The sequence below is a fragment of the Dermacentor variabilis genome, chromosome 1, assembly GCF_050947875.1.
Source record: "Dermacentor variabilis isolate Ectoservices chromosome 1, ASM5094787v1, whole genome shotgun sequence".
NCBI lineage: Eukaryota > Metazoa > Arthropoda > Arachnida > Ixodida > Ixodidae > Dermacentor > Dermacentor variabilis.
In genome coordinates, this window is record NC_134568.1 from 279,150,892 (window position 1) to 279,172,037 (window position 21,146).

Genomic DNA, 21,146 nt, shown 5'->3' on the forward strand with positions numbered 1-21,146 from the left:
AATTTCGTGGCTAACAATGTACTTTATCTGGAGTCTGGAATTATTTTGCTTGAATCCAGATTTAAACAACTTACTGTCTTGACCTTCCTGAAGCTTTATGATGCATCCCTCTTCCATTTGCAACCAGTTTTCATCAATTCTCCCGGATTATTTTTCATAACAGGTTGGCGGCATTACGAACAGCCACAAGTTGTTTTTGTTCATGGGCTGTTATCGAAGCTTCAAGTTCGTCTGCCGAGCCTCATTTCTGCAAAATCTAATGCGTTCAAGGTAAACGTGATCTTTGGTGATATTTTTCCCAAACTCGCAAAACTTTTTCCTGTACGCATACTTGAAGGTTTCCTTCAACATCATCTTAATCAATCTCCGTCTCACTTGATAATTTCAACGGACGCATCACAAAATTTAGAGAAGGCCGGTGTTGGCACCTTTTCAATTCAGCTTAACTGGTCTTTGGCTCTCCATCTCGCCGATTACACTCCAATATTCCTTGCTGAATTCCTGGCGATAATTCTGGCCATACGAAAATTGGGTCCACAGATATCTAATGTATTAGTGGTTACAGACGCGCTTTCGGTCTGTACACAATTAATTTCCACTAAACGGTCACACCTGTTGAGTATATTTTGGACTCTTGTCCCAGACAATTTGTCTGAAGTTCGCTTTGTCTGTGTCCCCGGACATAGTGGAATCTTTTTTTAAATGAATCAGCTGACTCGTTCGCATCGTCATCGCTAAATGGTGCGGCCATAAAGGTTCTTTCTGATTTCTCTTTTATAACAGGAGCTAGATTCAAACGCCTTTTATTGTTGACTTGTAATGAATCATCTATACTTTCCGCAGAGGATTTTCAACCTCTGAAATTTCAGTGGAACCCGAGCAAATGCCTTTCACGCCAATGCGAGCTGGCGTTAGCAAGTTCCCTCTGTAGAGTTCCCTGCCTAAATTTTTACCTTCATAGATCGGGTTTATCCATAACTAACCTCGGCTCTTGTAATGAACGACGAATTATTGACCGTTTCTTTCTTTCTTGCCGCCGCTTCTCCTTTCGCAAAATGTTCGTCATGTTTCAAACTAGTGAACTAGGTTTAGCACTTACAACAGCAAACATTTTGTATTTGGTGCCTGTCAATTAGGCACAAGCCATGCTTCGATGATTAGTGCTCTGCACAAGTTCATTGAAGCAGTCCGGAAGCTTACGCTGCTAGGGTACCGACCATGGGACATTCTATTTTATTGTTATTTTTCTTGAACTTCTCAGTTTAATTTAACTTTTATATATTTGGTTGATGTATAGGTACTCTCAAAATTGGCATTATCAGTTCATTTCCAAATGATTCGTTCTAAATGTCAGCCTTTAACCATTTCGGTATGTTGTTGGGTGTACGTTTCAATCTCTCCAGTGTGGTCAATCCGCCTCGTTGGTACGAGCAATGTTTTTAAACAACAACAACAACAACAACAACAACAAGCGAGCAAGCCTACCCCCCTCCCCCCCCCCCCCCTGTGGGTGTGCGCCACAACGACTCAGGTGAACAACAAAAGCTGACGCTCCCGCTCTCGCGAACAAGGCTATCGTGTCTATCCGTCCGGTGATGTCTTCCTCCAATAAGTAGGAGGAAGATTCAGCAACCCTGTCGGCTTGCAGAACACGCCCCAACTCCTTTTACCCCTCCTCGTGCTGGAATCATTTACAGAAATCCTCGGAAACGACTTGACGTTGCGCTACATGGCAAAGCTAGATCACTGGAAATTAGCCCACGCCTTGAAAAACACAGCCTCCGAAGACGGTTTCACAATGCCGGCGACGACGAGTCGTTCGAGAAAAATTGGTTTCAAGTTCTCAACCGCTCTGCCACGAAGACGCCGCCCTCTTCATTGCCTTACTTGGCAGCACTTTTGTTCTCAGTCTGGCTTAGTGGGATGCTGTTGCCGTCTGTATCAGAATAACGCCGCCATTCGACATCCGGCTAATGCGAAGAACGTACAGTGTGTGTTCCACAAAGGAACTGCAAATTGGAGCCCCTTGACTGGTGCCGCGAGCCCGACGCACGATCACAACAGCACCGTGAAAGAGGCTAGGCCCACATTTTTGGACTGCAGTACCCTCAGGATCCGTCCACATTTTTCGTTAGACAAATACCGGCAGACCAAAAGTGCTTGAAGTATCAAAAGAATGCTAATCGAATTAAAAACGTTCGCGTACGTACACACCTTAAAGAACCCGTAGGCGGTCAAAATTAATCTGTTTTATCTACTACGGCGTCTCTCATTAATGTAACTGTAGACGCTTATAAAGCAAGCATATCCAAGGACTTTATCTCTCATTGCCCCAGTAAACACCACGAATCAATCACTGAAACTTCAATTTCAAAGAGCGCGCCAATACTTTGGTTTTGGTTCTGATAGGAACTAAATAGTTTTTCAATGTATGGTATATATAAAAAATATCGTTAAATGTTATTAAACTGCATATTGTGCAACAAAAGTTAAAGTAATATTGTAGTAATGCTCAATAGAGGTATTTTTTACTATTTCTAGTCATTTCTAGCGTTGATCAAACGAAAATGGCGACCTTGATTTAGGCTTTGACTTCGGTTTACGTTTACATATGGAGCCAATGGGAACATACTTCGCTGTAGCTTTTGCGGCGGTTCTCGCTGATGACGCCGTTTTGTTTTTGTTCTGCGCGTGATCGCCATAAATATCTGCACCAGTTTTGATGCATATGTGGTAAAGGTTAGTGTGATCGTGTGCTGGACAGGCGATGGCTGGACTCGCTCAGTGCTATGTCGTGTTCGGTGCTTGTTGTCCAGTTGCGCTACTGTTTTGCTGGCGTTTGTTGTATAGCCAGGCGCAACTCCACCGAAAACTTTTGTAGCGGCGCTAAAAAGATATTTCCATGTTTCAGGATGACTGCACTCTAAGGCATTAAACGTAGTTTCATTGGAACCATGCTCAGGTAAGAACCAGTGAAAGTTATGTTGTGGTGGTGGGTGGTATGCCAGCGAATGAAAACAACTGGGCATTAATCGTGTCACTGCATGAGCTTGGCTGCTTTTTATAGTGTTTAAATAGTTTTCAAATGCTTCATAAAGTTAGTTGTGGGCGGGCATAGTGCTGTCGCAGAACAACCTACAGTTCGTGGTTTAGGAAGGGTGTGGCATGCATGACGACACAGGCGTGAAATACCTACCATTTGTCATGATTAGACCTACCTTAGTTATAAAGGGTAAAATGCACTCCCTGCGCACGTGTTGCTTAACCTGAACATGTTAACATACTAGCGCAACATAATAGGACGCTTGACGACACGTGCAGCTGTTTCCATTAATTCACCTATCTCGAAGCTTCGTTTGTAACGTAATTTGTAGGAGCCAGTTCATTACTAGTGAAATAAATTTTATACTAGCTGACCGCGGCTATATACCAGTTAAGATGTTTTATTCTGTCATTCTGCTTTTGTTGCAGAAACTTGCAATGCAACGAAGAAAAATTCAATATTTCGCACTTCTAAGAAAAAATGAGCGGTAACGTCTATATGCTGTACGATTTCCGCAGTCTGTTTGATGTCTTGTTGCTTGCATCCTATTTCGCTTGGTTACAAATTGCTCTTTGGTTCTTGCAAATCTGTGTTTGTCTGGTTATGTAGTGTCCTCTTCTTTTGAGAGTTCCCTTCTGTTTTCTTACTCCGAGATTTTCCTTCTTAAAAAGGGGAAGTTTATGTATGTGATGTTTTGCTATGTTTATTTGTGCCCATTGCTACCTCTTGTTATGAAATGTTGTGCTAAAGTGCAGCAGGTTACATACCTTGTTAATGTGCCAACTGATAATTGCCAGTGTTCAGGTAAAGGTAAGCTAGCCCTTGAGAATCTTTAGCCATAATCTTGATTGTGGGAGAAGTACTTTCTATGTTGTTAACAGGCAAGTTGCACTCATAAGCAGCATGATGCAACAAAAGCAAAATTAAAACCTCACATCCATTTTTCAGATGTGTGATCATAGTTAATTTTTCATGATTTCTACTGGCAACATTGTGTGATTTTAATTCTTTTGTTGCTAGTGTACTTTCTTAAGCCATATGGCGCATGGCTTTGGAAAAATGAGTGCTTACTGTGCAGCTTTTATAAAGTTAATGACATCGTTAAATTCATATGTAATTAGCCTGATCGTGCGGGTAATTCTGTCTGTTTTGCTTACTTTATCATTAACTAGCGCAGCCATACAGACTATCTAAAGATATAGCCTTACAACTTCTATTGCTGCTTGCTTCTTAGATGCAGCTACTGTATTTACTGTAGAATCATTAACAGCTGAATACTGAAAATTCTTGTGTCATATTACGAAGCTGTCACATTCTGGTGGAAGAATTTACAGTTATCTAGTGCTCGGCTAAAGGTTGTCAAAATTGTGCTTTGTCAAGATACCTGGGACTGATTTAGAAGGTGCTGCATGGCAGGCACCATAGTGAAAATGCTATAAGCTGTGCTATCCTGTAATAGTTGCTGCATTTGTTAAACATTTCAACACTAATTCACTCCAAGCATGAGAGAGTGCAGCCTCTCGTGTTGTGGTGGTCTGATAGGACTCTTATAATCTTGCTTGATGTGCTGGCGCATGTAAGGCACTGCATGTATTATTATTATTCAAACACAGTTCTATTCATATTCTGGAACATGGGTATTGTGAGTACATTGTGAGGCTAAATACGACAACTGTATCAATCTCTTTGATGTTGCTGTAATTTCTTGCCCCTGACTGCCTTGGAATGTTCTATCAATAGGCAGTAGAACATATATTCTCTTCTAGGGAATGGTTGTTTTGTGCCTGCTTATATCGTTTCAACTTTTAACTTCATCAACTTGGTTCAAATTTTTGGAAGCAAATAAAGTTTAAAATCGACTTTACTATTCCTTCAAGTTGATTTCCCAAGCACATTTCCTCTGGTTGTGTTATACAGCATTCTGTATTTTCTTGGTTCAGTCTTGCATTAGGAACAATCATTGTAACTCTTTCAGTGAAAAAGCTCATGTATATTTGTATGGTTGCTTGTCAAATTACCAGTGTGAGCCATTTTAAAATGTCTGCAGCTGCGGTAAAAGCCATCCCGTGGAAATCACTTGAGTATCCACCTTTCCTATATTTGCAAAATTTCCGGTGAATTTCCTGGAACATCTTGCATCAGAGGGCTATCACTGCTCTATTTGCATGTACGGATCTGTCTGCTTTTGAACCCCTCACTCATATCTTTTTTACTAGTGTAACCCAATCCAATAATATAAGTGCAATTATAGGTTTGCAAAAACTGCAATGATACATTCATGTATACGAGCGGCTGCTTCATGCTGTAGCTTTAATTGCCCTTATTGCAAGAGTATTTAGTGTAAGTGAGGGCTTGTTGAAGCCTGTGTTCATTCAAAGCTAAGGTAAGCAATGATTTTCTTTACTTACCTGACTATTGGCCTTATTAGCTAATTTGTTATATTAATTTTAATTTGTATTAGCGAGTTTTAGATTCAAGGATCTGAGAATCTTACATGAGGAAGAGTCTGAACTGCCTTGCCAGAATGCTAACGGCTTGCATATGCTACCTGAATGCAGGGTTTATGTCTTCTAATATAAAGCTATATGGTGTTGTACCAGCTAGTTTGCTAACAAAAAATGTTTCAAGTTTGCGAATTGGTGTTACATATTGGCCTGACCCTAGAAACCTTTAACACCCGAACTCTGTCAAGTGAGGCTAGCTTAGCAGGACCCTTTGAGGAACTATCGGGCATTGTTTGGGATGTCATTGGCCTTGGTGAGATTAGAACTGGTGAGGTTTATACAGTTCTGACTAACGGCCATGACCTCTGCTGTAGAGCTCTCCCAGATAGGAAGCAATACGGGTAGGATTCCTAATCCATAAGCACATAACGGGTAACATTGACGAATTTTACAGCATTAATCAGAGGGTAGCAGTAGTCGTAATCAAACTTAATAGGAGGTATAGATGAAAGGTAGTACAAGCCTACGCTCCAACATCCATTCATGATGATGATGAAGTAGGTCAGTTTTATGAAGAGGTTGAATTAGCAATGAGAAAAGTGCAGACTCAGTATACTGTAGTAATGGGCGATTTCAATGCAAAAGTGGGGAAAGAACAGGCTGGTGAACAAGCACTTGGCAACTATGGCATTGATTCTAGGAACACTAGAGGAGAGATTCTAGGAACGCTAGAGGAGATACTGGTAGAATTCGCAGAAAGGAATAAGCTTCAAATAATGAATGCCTTTTTCAAGAAGTGCAGCTACAGAAAGTGGACCTGGAAATGCCCTAATGGTGAAACAAGGAATGAAATAGATTTCATACTTTCTGCTGATCCCAGCATAGTGAAGGATTTTGAAGTGTTAGATAAAGTGCAGTGATCATAGGTTGGTGAGGTCTAGGATTCACCTCAATTTGAAGAGAGAAAGAGTAAAATTGGTCAAGAAGAAACAGGCCAACCTAGAGGCAGTAAGGGTAAAAGCATACAAATTCAGGCTGGTACTTGCCAACAAATATGCAGCCTTAGAACAGAGAGATGAAGATGACATAGAGGTAATGAATGAAAGCGTAACTAGACTGGTTTCAGAGGCAGCAATTGAAGTGGAGGCAAGCCACCAAGGCAGCCAGTAAAGCTCTCCCGAGTAACAAAGGACCTAATAAAGAAACGCTAAAGAGTGAAAGTGTCCAACTCAAGAGATATGATAAAATTCACAGAACTGTCAAAACTGGTCGAGGACAAAATAGAGGATATTTGAAATTATAACGTGAGAAAGGAAGCCGTAAAAAATGGACGCAGCATAAAATCTGCGAGACAGAAACTTGGCATAGGACAAACCAAGATGTATGCACTTAAAGATGAGCTGGGCAATATCATCGGCAGTCTCGAAGGTACAGTAAAAGCAGCGGAAGAATTCTATACTCACCTGTACAGTACCCAGAGGAGCCGCGATAGCTCCATTCGAAGCAGTAATGAACAGGTTGCAGAGACTCCTTTTATAGTTGGTGATAAGGTTGCAAGGGCCTTGCAAGACATGAAACGAGGAATAGCGACAGGAGAAGATGGAATAACAGTAGATTTAATCAAATATGGAGGTGATATAATGCTTGAAAAACTGGGTAGCCCTCTATACGAAATGTCTCATGACTTCAAGGGTCCTAGAGAACTGGAAGAATGCAAACATTATACTAATCCCCAGAAAGGGAGACGTTAAATAATTGAAAAATTATAAGCCCATTAGCTTACTCCCAGTATTAAATCAAATATTCACCAAGATAATTTCTAATAGAATAAGGGCAACACTGCACTTCAGTCAACTAAGGGAACAGGCCGGCTTCAGGAAAGTTAAAATGTCATTAATTAGGTAATTGAGAAATCCGCAGAGTACAATCAGCCTCCCTATATGGCTTTCATAAATTACGAAAAGGCATTTGATTCAGTAGAGATACCAGCAGTCACAGAGGCATTACGTAATCAAGGAATAGAGACCGCTTGCATAAATATCTTGGAAAATATCTACAGAGATTCAACAGCTACCTTAATTCTACACAAGAAAAGTAGGAAGATGCCTATAAAAAGGGTCAGACAAGGAGATACAATCTCTCCTATGCTATGCACTGTGTGCTTGGGAGAAGTATTCAAGCTGTTAAACTGGGAAAGCTTAGGAGTAAGGATCAATGGCGAATATCTCGGGAACTTTCGGTTTGCAGATGGCATTGGGGGGGGGGGTCCTGTTCATCAACTGTGGAGACGAATTACAACATATGATTGAGGACCTTAACAGAGAAGTGTAAGAGTGGGGTTGAAGGTTAGTATGCGGAAGACAAAGATAAGGATCAATAGCCGGGCAAGGGAACAAGCGTTCAGGATCGCCAGTCAGCCTCTAGAGTCTGTGAAGGAGTATGTTTACCTAGGTCAATTACTCACAGGGAACCCTGATCATGAGAAGGAAATTCACAGAAGAATAAAAATGGGTTGACGCATATATGGCAGACATTGTCAGCTCCTAACCGGAAGCTTACCATTATCATTGAAATTGAAGGTGTAAATGCATTGCATTTCACTGGTGCTGACATATGGGGCAGAAACTTGTAGACTGACAAAAAAAGCTTGAACAAGTAAAGGACCACCCAAAGAGCAATGGAATGAAGAATGCTAGGCATCACGTTAAGAGACATAGAGAGCGGTTTGGATCAGAGAGCAAACAAGTATAGCCGATATTCTAATTGACATTAAGAGAATAAAAATGGAGCTGGGCAGGTCATATAACGTGTAGGTTAGATAACCGGTCGACCATTAAGGTTACAGAATAGGTCCCAAGAGAAGGGAAGTGCAGTAGAGGACGGCAGAAGACTAGGTGGGGTGATGAAATTAGGAAATTTGCGGGCACTAGTTGGAATCTGTTAGCGCAGGACAGGGGTAATTGGAGATCGCAGGGCCTTTGTCCTGCCGAGGACATAAAATAGGCTAATGTTTATTATTATTATTATTATTATTATTATTATTATTATTATTATTATTATTATTATTATTATTATTATTATTGGTCTCAATTTGCCTCACTTGAGATGCCAACACAGCGTCAATGTGGCTTTCTAGATCTGATCACATGACACTGGCTGACTACATAGTAATCATAATGGGAGAAAATAGGAAACGAATCTACCACAAAACTTTACTTTCGTTGCATTTTTCGTTCTTGACTTTAGTTAAAGCTTGTGTGCTTAAATGGTTGTGTGGCTACGTTAGCAAAAGGAATTTCACTACTAGTGCATTTAGTATTGTGGTTTACTGTTCTGTGCTGCAATGTTGGACTCATGGAACCAAGCAGGCTTCGCAAGTGCTGACATGATAACATAGTGCATTAGGTTGTGCTATTTGAGCTGTTAATCAACTTTACACTGCCTAATGGGCAAAGTCTTTCACGAGGAATATATTGTACAAATTAATGCACATTTGTGTCTTAGCCTTACCACACATTTTGCTGCTAAGGGAAACTAAAATATGTAAGTTGGTAAAGGTGATTAAAAGTATATAAACACTTCTTTGATAAAGGGAAAATGAGACGTCCACCCCATCGTAGCAGTTGCTACAAAGGAAACCCCATACAGGTTCCTCGAAAGAAAAGCCTCGCAGTTGAAGAAAAATTTGTCCTGGTCCAGGACGCTTTTTTTTTTTTTTTTTTTTGAGGATCTCATATGGGTTTTCTTTGTAGCAATTGCTACGGTGGGGTGGACGTCTCATTTTCCCTTTATTAATGACTTCTTTCCACCTTGTGGGTATCCGCAGAACTGTTTCATCGAACACTTCTTTGCTTAAAGTGTTATCATGACAGTATTTGGCAGCACCCTATGCTGGCCCAAAAAGATCCAAGTCTTCCGAAATAAACAAGCCTTCTTTTTAACGCAAGATGCTCTGAAATATTTCTTGCCACGCATACCACAAGTTGCTTGTTGAAAATCAAAGATCACAGCTGGTACTGCGAGCTGCAATGCTCTTGTAACAACAAATAGAAACTGTATTACTCACTTGTAAACCATCTGTGAAGCACTCGCTGCAGACTCTCCACTAGTGCCTCAATGAAATAACCTTTTCTTTGTTGTGTACGTGATGCATAAATATTTCATATGGCAGCATTGATTATCTGCCTTTCATGAAGGCTGCAGTTTAATTGGAGTATGCTATTTTGAGAGCACCAGTTGCAAATGTCAGGTCATGATGACGGAGCACATGCGATGCAGAGAGAATTCTTTACTGTTCATGTCAAGTAATCGGCCAGTAAGCCACATAAATATATTTGAGCAAAAACTTGCAAATGTCTGAAAATATTAATTCCTGCTTGATCAGGTCAGGTGCACCTAGTACAAAAACAGCTCTCAACCTTCTACCATTTGCTTCAATATACTTTTCATGCAGTGGCAATACCACTGAGAAACGGCACCACAGTACAAAACTGAGTGAACCTTCCAGATGCTTTCTATAATTTTCAGCATTTGTGCTCATGTCCTCATCTGAAAAAAACTGAAAATAGACAGTAGTGCTTTTCTTGCAACACATGCACTGCACACACACAAAAATTAAGTTGTTTCTGGCTCTAAATTAAAAAAAAAAATACTTTGCTCAGTCAAGATGTATATATAAATTTGACTGAGCAAAGATGTATGTGTACATGTATACATACATCTGACAGATATATGTATACATGTATAGGCTAGTCACTGATTTGTGTGTACCTGCGTGCAAATGTATTTTTGGCCATGGATGAGTGTTGCAACACCAAATTTTCAGTCTCGATTTCACTTGTTGAAGGAAGATTTTTGTTTAGATCTGAGAGCATTCAGATTAGTTGATGTATTTTGTGTTGGAGCATGAACTTCTACTAGGATATTTCATTGGGGCCATTACTATGCTGATGCAGCTTGTAAGAGACAGTTCATCATTCTCGAAAATATTTAGATTGTATGTAGCCATGGCATAGCAGCTTATATTATGCCAGTGTGTGTCGAGTACCACTGCTGTGTAGTAACGGAAGGTTTCTAACTTTAGATCAGCTGAAGGATCTGGTTCACGTTTAAGCCTAAGCAGTGACGACGGGTTCGATGTTGGAGAAGGTGACAGTCTGTTGGAGAAACGTTCTGCCAGTCGACATAGCAAGAAAACTACCATGACTTGCTGCAGTTGCCTGACATCAGCATTCCAGAGGTAAAAACACACACACGCACGCACACACGCACAAGCATAGCAAGAAGACTACCATGACTTGCTGCAGTTGCCTGACATCAGCATTCCAGAGGTAAACACACACACACACACGCACACACACACACACCATAAATTACATCATTACCACACATCTGAACATATTTGCATGTTATATTTCACTTAGAGGCACCTCATGCACCCAAATGCCTGAAATTAAATGATGCTTGCGTGATGCATGAAGATGTGATGGCTCGAAGAGCTGCCACATGGCACTGCCCATTGTTCATGTGGGGCCAAGGGTTATTTTGCTAATATTCTGTGCTGCATCTGAGCAGAGCTTGTATAAAAACTGTATGCGAGTGCTAGCCCGTACTGTAAAGTTTCAGTATGGAGGTATGCCTGGTTGGTGTACAGGACCAACATTAAGGGAAAATAAAAATATGAAAAAAAAATCTTGCTTAAGAACGCCTAATGAAGCTAATGGATTAGAATGAAAATATATTTTTTATGTTAAATGTGCATACAGTCATGCTCATTCACATGGAATGATATGTCAGACTACTTGGTCCCCTCTGCCTGAGTAGCTATTCAGTGAGGCAAAGTGGACAAAATTTGCTTATGTGACTGGGGTATTAAATTTTCATAGCAATGCTTTGAGTACATCTTGCACACTGCACACAAACCTACTGTTCAGCACATAAAGCATAATTATTACTGATGGGCTGTAATGTGTCATAAGTGTATTTAAATGTAAAATTTTTTATACTAACAAACATTTTAATTTTTTTTTCTCAAATGTGCAGCTGTTGTAGAAGGCTCACCATGGGCTGCTGTGGTGCTCGTGAGTACCAGCCAAGATCAGTATTTCTTGGAAGACCACCATCAGAAAAGTTCCCACCTAACAAAATATGCAACCAAAAGTACAACATCTTCACATTTTTTCCTTTGGTAAGTACTTTGGTAAGATATAAAAAAAAATTGCAGGAACCAGAGAGAGTGAATGAAAAGTAGAAGTTAAAATTTCTGGGGTCTCGGACAAAGAAACAATAATGCCAATATTTGGCCTAGACACTTCGTTACCACTCTTCAATATACAGGTTGTCCCACATAAGCCAAAGCTTTAAAAATGAAATGCACTCCGGACGCGAGTTGAACCAAATGCATAACGTTGGCACTGGCCCAGAGTTACTCGGGCTATTTTTATTTTCCCCTTAACTAACGGATTAGTTGTGTTCAATTAATCAACTTTTTAAGTGTTGGCTGCAGACCCCAAGTGTGATACGCAAAGTTGTATAGCACCTTGAGAAACCTCTCAATAAATTGTTTTCAACACGATATATCTCGCGTGGTCCTTTTTTCCGCGTTTCAAAGAAAGCCCAAAGAAAGAAAGTTTCTTGAAGCCTGAACTCCTCAAGTGCTAGTATTTAATGGGACCACTTCAATTGCATGCCAAGGGCAGCATGGCTTTGGGCATGATGAAGGCTGCAGATTAAGAGATATTGGGACATAGTCATGCTTCATTCCTGAAGCCGTGCTGCACTCAGCATGCATTTTGAACTGGTTGCATTAAAATATAATGTTGTGGTTATTTCTTGCAGCACTAAAGGAATTGGATTCATACAGTATTGTTGAGTTTACAGCTATTCATTAAAGAAAAAACTGACAAAAGTTGTTCATGTCTTTGTTTAAATGGCAGATAGCTAAGCTTCCAATAAAGGTGATATAAAGCTTGAGCCATTGTTTCTTTTTTTTCATTTGTAATATTGCTTCTTTCTTCTTTTTCAGGTGTTATTTAATCAATTCAAGTTCTTTCTGAACCTTTATTTCTTGGTTGTTTGTTTGTCTCAATTCATACCTGACATAAGAATTGGATATCTCTACACCTACTGGGGTCCCCTTGTGAGTTCATGTTTCTTTGTATTAGAATTCAGTCCCACTAATGATTATGAGATAATTACTCTGGCTAATGATATTTATTGCCACAGTGTGTGCCATAAAGCACTAGTACTTGGTTTATTGGAAGGGAGCATAGTGAATGAAGTACTGAAATACAAGGATTCCTTTCTCTCGATTCTTTTCTTATCGTCCACCATTCATGGTGGGCCGATCTTGGTAATATTGTAGGTGGGGTGCCACTTGGACCACTGATGAAATGCAGGAAGGAATAGCTTTGGAATGCGATAGTTGCATTATCCCGGCCCAAAGTAATATGTAACCTCTAGTGCATCATGCCTCACCATAGCCTTATGTACTAGTGTTGGTTTTTCTTGTTATTGAAGTATGCCTGCAGTAGCTGGAACTGAGCCATAGTCCATAAAATTGTTTGCAATATGAACCATAAATTATCATTTGGGCACTCAGTTAACAAATACAGTCAACAAATGCAACAAGGGTAAGTAGGTAAACTGCAATAAGGTACAATACCGGGCTAGTTGGTGTTCTATTTTGTTAAACAGCGCGAAACAATACAAAGGATAGAAGAAAAGAAGGACGAAGATAGTGCTTCTCTTTGTCCTCCCTTGCTTTTGTCCTTTGTCTTGTTTCGTGCTGTTTAACAAGATTAACTCGATAAACTTGCAGTGGTATTTTCAGTGTCATAAATTGCAGTCATATGTGTGCTAAAAGGGAGGTGGCTGGCCTTGGGGGCAGAAGCGAGGGGGGGAGGAGTTCTTCCAGGAGAAATAGTGATCTGACTCATGTATAGCTAAGAGGAAGTGCAGTTTTGTGGACTCAAAATATGAAACTCCTTTGTATCCTTTTTTCATTCTTTTGTACACTTGGCTGATAGCGTCCCCTTGCTTCAGGCCTTCGATTTGTAAATATTCTAATACTACTACTACTACTACTACTAATACTACTGCCAATAATAATAATAACAAACAATTAAAGGGGCACTTAGTTATCACTACGTGGATGAATGCGAAAGCATTGCAACCACCAAACGATGCTTAGGCATTAAAGAGTTTTAGAGTAGGTGCCGCAAAAGTTTGAGGCCCCAAAGAGGTTTGCGGCTGTTAGCGTTGGGACACATAGGAGTGAAGAGTTTTAAAATAGGGCTTTGTGTTTGCGGATAGCGCCTTGCGCTTGTAGCGCCACTATGGCGTCAAAGAAAAGCTGTTATATTCATATAAGATATACCATTTTCTGATGAGAAGAGTAATTTTGACATTCATGTTTGCATGTTTAATTATGATTTAGAGGTTATTCTATTAAGCGCAAGCAATTAGTTGTGCTTAGTTTTGAATAACCAAATTTACATGCCTTCACCAGCCAAGTAAAGCCTTGTTAGGCCTACTAGCCATGAAATCAACAACCGAGTTCGCAATCAGTGGTATCTAATGGATCAATCTTCATAACACACGCTAGTTGAGAGAAAGCAACAATCGCAGTCACTTTGCTTAGTTTGCGAACTTCACGTGTTACCACGAATTGAGCCCAGTTTGGTGCTAGGTTAGAGCCGTCGCTTCGATGGGTACCGCCATGTTTGTTGGCGCAAAGCTTTTGGGACAGCAATTGGGGCTCCTGTTAAATCGGCAAAATAGCGTGCCCAACGCAAACCCCAAACGCAGTTTGGGTCTCGCGCGTGCGCAGGGGCTTCAACGCTATTTCTTTGGGGCCCGAAACGTTTGGGGTCCCTATTCTAAAGCTCTATTATACAACACAAGGTCGTGGGTTCGACTGCCTCCAAAGGTTGAGGGTTCGTAGCCTTGTTGTACCATCATGTGGTCGCGCCGCCAACACCGCATTTTTAGTCTCGCGAGCCATTGAATGCTTTCAAATTAATAATAAAAATAACGAGGAAGAAGAGAATTGGTGGGTTTTTACATGCTAAAGCCACCCGCTGGGGTCGCTTAGTGGCTATGGAATTGCGCTGCTAAGTACGAGGTTGCAGGATCAAAGCCCGGCCACAATGGCGAAATTTCGATGGGGGCAAAATGAAAAAATACCCGTGTACTTAAATTTAGGCACACGTTAAAGAACCCCAGGTGGTCAAAATTAATCCAGAGTCCCCCACTATGACATGCCTCATAATCAGATCGTGGTTTTGGTGCATAAAACCCATAATTTAATTTTATTAATTTTTAATGTCAAAGCCACAGTTTGGCAATGAGAGACACTTAGAGTGGGGCTCAGGATTAAACTTGTCCGCCTAGGGCTTCTTACATATTTTGTTGCATTTTGCACCAAGTAGAATTAATGCGGCCATTGAAGCCTGAAATTGAACCCATGATCTGGTTCTCACCAGTGGAATGGCATGAGCACAGAGCCACCATGGTGCATGGTGGCTCTGTGCCATGTCACATGGTACTGCTTAATGCATTGGACTTGCATCAACTTTGAATGCAGCAGTTTTTCTGCTTTGCCTGTGGCCTAACATCGCCATACAATGTAGTAGCTTATGTCAGGCGGCTTGTGCTTTCTCTTGTGTAGTTGTGATGCCATAAGTGCACAGGCTGAGAAAGTTCAGTGAAAGAAGTGTGTGCTGCAAGGTTAGGGGCTTGAGGGGTTAGAGTGGTTGTTGTGGAAATGGTGACAGAAGACTAATAAATATTCATAACAACATCACTAATTTTGAATAACTTGGACTTCACCCAGATGCTTGAGCAGGAGAAGAGGGACAATACTATTCAGATTTCTAAAAATTCATGCTTACATGGCAGGACATTTAAATATAGAGGCTTTCTATTTCAAAACGTTTTGTAAGTTGATCTAAATTTTGATGTTTTGGTGGTTGTTTAACAAATGCTCACTTTAACAAGGAGTATCTTTTGCACTTATAATATTGTGAGCTAAGAGAAATGAGATAAACAGGAGTGTTTGATTCCATGTGTCTGTCGCCGAGAATGCAAAAAACATCTGTGTGTCCCCCTAGGCCGTCAAAGTAAGTTTTCTTGTTTTTGTATGGTTGTCACCCTAAATCAGCTGTATCCTGAATGAAGAGTATTGTAATAGTTCATTAATACTGGTTTGGAAGCGGTTTCATTATTCTGTTGGTCTGCTAGCTGGTATGTTGTGCTACAAGCAGACAGAGCACTATTTTGCTATATCGAGTGTTTGTGCAAAGACTTGGGCCATTTTTAAAAATTGCCTGTGGCAAATAACACAATTCCAATCATTGAGCTGGTCTTTATGCTGAAGCGGGCATTACTAGCACAAGAAATAGAAATTCGTAATGAACTAATTAACAAAATTTTACTAATTGACCTTTTACATAATTTCCTTAAGGCACTTGTTGCAATTTACAAATTGTAGTCGGTGAGACTGCAAGACATATACAATTAAAAAAAGTCTGTGGATGACACCATTTTCGTGATATGCGTCATCATACTTGTGGTAAAGTTACACTGTCATTCTACTTACTTTTTTAACAAAACGCCAAGTGCTGTTTTATGCATTGAAGCACAAAAGTAACTGAACTGCCTTGTATTTATTTGGCAAGTTTGGGAATGAATATCTTAAAGCTGGTGTCATCCTGAGCAGAGTGTCGAACTTGAACTTTTTTCGTTCCGGTTTTTGTTTCGGTTCGCTGAAAATGGTTCAGTTCTGGAGTGAAAACTCCAGAGTGAAAAAAATAACTGTTCAAACCGTTTCAAATTGGTTCAATTTCATTTGCATAGCTGAACAACGATTACAGGAAAACAGTACAAATGTATTTTGTACAACTTGACGGTACTGAGAAGTTGCACTGAGCAATTACGCCTGTTGTTTGTTCTTCAGACCACACATAATTGGCAAAATTGCATGCAAAATGCAAGCAAAATTGGTGCATGACTGGCTGCTCGAGGCACTTTGCGTACGGGCTTCTTTCACGCTCGGAAAAACACTGTAGCACGTATTGAGCAACAAAAAGCTGTATCGGGAGATTTTCATGTCACTCAACAATTTTCTACAATAATACGTTGATTAAAAAATTATGACTAATTATGTAATTAGGCAGAATTAAAAACATAATTCGAGTATCTCCAAGCGATGGCAAACAACATTACCTTGGTTCTGTCTAGCTAAGTGGCATTGACATACTTTTAATGTTTGTCTATATTTTGGTGGGATACCCTGTCTGCACTGGCTCAGGTATTTTGTATGTATCACAGTCTCGCAAGTCCGCATGCAGGATGCGATGCAAATCTTGTCGCATTAATACACTTAAAACCGTATTAACAGTGCTGGTACATTTAAAGTCACTGGAAGATGGTGTGTATTTACATATGAGGTAGCATAGTTGAAGCCTCAAGTGCAGGCAGTGCAGGGATGAAAAGAGCCAGAAAAGGTGGTTCAACCCCAACCAAAAACAGTTACTTTTTCCTTTCGGTTTTGCTCCGGAGCGAAAAAATTTGTAACATACTGATTCTGTTCCGTTTCGAGCAAAAATCTTGTTTTCTGACAGTTTCCAATTCAATTCTCATTCAGTACCCTGATACTGAGAAATCATTCTATTGCAATTTAAACAAAAAAAGTTACTTTTATGCTTAAATGCAAAAAAATGACGTTTTCCTAATAAAGTAAATAGAACAGCGCATTTTCCCACTAGTTTGACGGCGCATACCTTGAGACCGGTGCCATTTTCAGTATTCAATCAAAGTGAATATGCCTTGCAAACTCACTGGCTGCAACTCGTAAATTGTAATATGTGCCATGAGGTGATTAATAATGAAAAGTTAATTAGCAAATATTTGTTAATTAGTCAATTATGCATTTCGAATTCTTGTGCAAGTAATGTCTGTCACTTCAAGTAATCCAGTTCAAGACTACAGTTGCGCTATCTTCTGCAGGCAGTTTTTAAAAATTCTGTATAGTAAAAAAAAAATTACCCTACATATGCAAAAGTATAGCTGATTGGACAGATGAGCTGAATTTCTTTATTGTTGGCAACCAATAATTACCAGCTCAATAGCAGAAGCCATTATAGGCTATAGGCTAGCAAAGCTTCATAGAGAACAATCAACAATAGCATTGGAAAAACTGTGCAGTTTTGCCTCAAAGGCAAAGCATCAATTGCAATAGCAAATTAACAGCTATACAAAGTCAGGATAGTAGTTTTATCGTTCATATAGACGTGTAAATATTCACTTATTAACTAAATTAACAAGAATAGTGTCAGTGTGCACAGGCAAACATGAGCACATCTCGCTCAATGGCCACACTCACTCACTGTCAAAACGCTAGCATGAGGAGGTGCGGCAGCAGCTGCGAGCGAAGTGACCTTGATGCTGTCTATGGCTGCATCAACACAAACTGAGTGGCGAGAACACAGCATGCACAAAGGTATGAGCCATTAGCACGCCTAGACTCTGCCCCCAATGCAGATTACTTCCAGGATACAGCTCGTGCGGCTGCACAATATGTAGTTGCTGCCAGAGTACAACGCCACCTTCGCCTCCGCACGGTGCCTCGCGTTTGATGGAAGATGGCGCTCTTCCTGCCAGCTTTCTTCTCTTGCACGCGCGAGATTGAGCCGCGATCGTCGGTTCCCCTCACATGTTTTTCCTCGCATATACGGCATACAGCGCGCAGTGACGGTGTTATTGCCCTTGGACTTTATACAGAATGTCACGGCGATGACAGAATTTCACCTGGAGTGTCCACATAAGGGCTATCGCAATAATGAAGACTAAAGTTAAAGTGTAGCTAACAAAGTGAACCAAACATTGCAATTTTTTTGCCTATAGCAGGTCGTATCTAGATGAAACAATAGCACTGAAATGGGGAAGCAAACAAAGCAGCAAAAGGGGTGCTGCCATTCTGTGAGTGATTTGCCAGTGTGTAAAGTGTAGCCCTTGCCAGTGGGGAACCAGAGCTTCTGATGTCTTAGGAATTTTGTAAGGGGAGGGAAAGCCACAAAGGTGACAAAAAGCATCCTTTAGGCTGATAATAACAGTAGTTTTGTAGGAGGCTGTTCACTTGTGTTGGCCCTTTCTTATTAGAGGTGCTTCGGATGCTTATATATCTGTGCTATGTAGTGACCATAGGATGGTAAGAACTCAAATTAGCCTAGACTTCAGGAGGGAACGGAAGAAACTGGTACATAAGAAGCCGATCAATGAGTTAGCGGTAAGAGGGAAAATAGAGGAATTCCAAATCAAGCTACAGAACAGGTATTCGGCTTTAACTTAGGAAGACGACCTTAGTGTTGAAGCCATGAACAACAATCTTATGGGAATCATTAAGGAGTGTGCAACAGAAGTCTGTAGTAACGTCGTTAGACAGGATACCAGTAGGCTATCGCAGGAAACAAAAGATCTGATTAAAAAATGCGAATGTATGAAAGCCTCTAACTCAACAGCTAGAATAGAACTGACGGAACTTTCCAAGTTAATCAACAAACATAAGATAGCTGACATAAGGAAGTATAATACGGTTAGAATTGAGCATGCTCTCAGGAACGAAGGAAGCCTCAAAGCAGTGAAGAAGAAACTAGGAATAGGCAAGAATCAGATGTATGCGTTAAAAGACAAAGCCAGCAATATCATTACTAATATGGATAAGATAGTTCAAGTGACTGAGGAGTTCTATAGAGATTTATACAGTATCAATGGCACCCACGACGATTATGGAAGAGGGAATAGTCTAGAGGATTTTGACATCCCACAAATAATGCCAGAAGAAATAAAGAAAGCCTTGGGAGCTATGCAAAGGGGGAAGGCAGCTGGGGAGGATCAGGTAACAGCAGATTTGTCGAAGGATGGTGGGCAGATCGTTCTAGAAAAACTGGCCACCCTGTATATGCAATGTTTCATGACCTCGAGCGTACCGGAATATTGGAAGAATGCCAACATAATATTAATCCATAAGAAAGGGGACGCCAAAGACTTGAAAAATTATAGACCGATCAGCTTACTGTATGTTGTCTACAAAGTAATTACTAAGGTAATTTCAAATAGAATCAGGAACACCTTAGACTTCTGTCAACCAAAGGACCAGGCAGGATTTCGTAAAGGCTACTCAACAATAGACCATATTTACACTATCGATCAGGTGATAGCGAAATCTGCGGAATATAACCAACCCTTGTATATAGCTTTTGTTGATTACGAGAAAGTGTTTGATTCAGTCGAAACCTCAGCAGTCGTGCAGGCATTACGGAATCAGGGTGTAGACGAGCTGTATATAAATATACTGAAAGATAGCTATAGCAGCACCACAGCCACCGTAGTCCTCCATAAAGAAAGCAACAAAATCCTAATAAAGAAGGGCGTCAGGCAGGGAAATACAATCTCTCCAATGCTATTCACAGCATGTTTACAGGAGGTATTCAGATACCTGGATTGGGAAGAATTTGTGATAAGAGTTAATGGAGAATACCTTAGTAACTTGCGATTCACTGATGGACCAATTGCAATGCATGCTCACTGACCTAGACAGGCAAAGCAGAAGGGTGGGTCTAAAAATTAATCTGCAGAAAACTAAAGTAATGTTTAACAGTCTCGGAAGAGAACAGTAGTTTACGATAGGTAGTGAGGCACTGGAAGTGGTAAGGGAATACATCTATTTAGGGCAGGTAGTGACAGCGGATCCGGTTCATGAGACTGAAGTAATCAGAAGAATAAGAATTGGCTGGGGTGCGTATGGCAGGCATTCTCAGATCATGAACAGCAGGTTGCCATTATCCCTCAAGAGAAAAGTATATAACAGCTGTGTCTTACCAGTACCCACCTATGGGGCAGAAGCCTCGAGGCTTACCAAAACGGTTCTACTTAAATTGAGGATGACGCAGCGAGCTATGGAAAGAAGAATGATTGGTGTAACGTTAAGGGTTAAGAAGAGAGCAGATTGGCGGAGGGAACAAACGCGAGTTATTACGTCTTAGTTGAAATCAAGAAAAAGAAATTGGGGGGGGGGGGGGCATGGACAGGGCATGTAATGAGAAGGGAAGATGACCGGTGGTCATTAAGGGTTACGGACTGGATTCTAAGAGAAGGGAACCGTAGCAGGGGGCGGCAGAAAGTTAGGTGGACGGATGAGGTTAAGAAGTTTGCAGGGACAATATGGCCACAATTAGCACATGACCGGGGTAGTTGTAGAAGTATGTGAGAGGCCTTTGCCCTGCAGTGGGTGTAGCCAGGCTGATTATGATGATGATTATGTATGTGGTAGGTTCAGTGTGCATAGCCAGTGGACTGCAATTTGTGCTGCACATTTACTGCATTTGTGCCGTATCTTGTCTCATTTTATTGTTTTTCTTTCTTATGTAGGGATTTGTGCTAACTGTCACACTGATAAGAGAGTTCATTGATGACTGCCGAAGATATGCACGGGACAGAGAGGTCAACTCACAAAAGTTCCAAAAGTTAACAGCCAACGGTGTCACTTATATCCCCAGCTCAGACATTCGTGTCTCTGACCTCATCATAATAGAAAAGGTAAATTCATGCTTGACAATATGTTACTTCCCACTAATTTCTTCTTTGCTTTTATATGTGTA

General features: G+C 40.6%; 1 protein-coding gene across 4 annotated transcripts in view; it reads left to right on the forward strand.

Moving 5' to 3' along the window:
* Nucleotides 1-2,581: 2,581 nt before the first annotated feature.
* LOC142565561 (putative phospholipid-transporting ATPase IIB) overlaps nucleotides 2,582-21,146 on the forward strand; it is a 61,846-nt gene continuing 43,281 nt past the window's right edge. The window contains exons 1-7 of one of the 4 annotated variants that reach the window (XM_075676271.1): nucleotides 2,582-2,739; nucleotides 2,912-2,962; nucleotides 3,472-3,546; nucleotides 10,571-10,726; nucleotides 11,530-11,674; nucleotides 12,512-12,625; nucleotides 20,917-21,084. In XM_075676271.1, the coding sequence (XP_075532386.1) occupies nucleotides 3,524-3,546; nucleotides 10,571-10,726; nucleotides 11,530-11,674; nucleotides 12,512-12,625; nucleotides 20,917-21,084 (606 nt within the window). In that variant the 5' untranslated portion in view covers nucleotides 2,582-2,739; nucleotides 2,912-2,962; nucleotides 3,472-3,523. The other 3 variants (XM_075676270.1, XM_075676272.1, XM_075676273.1) reach the window with 3 other exon arrangements.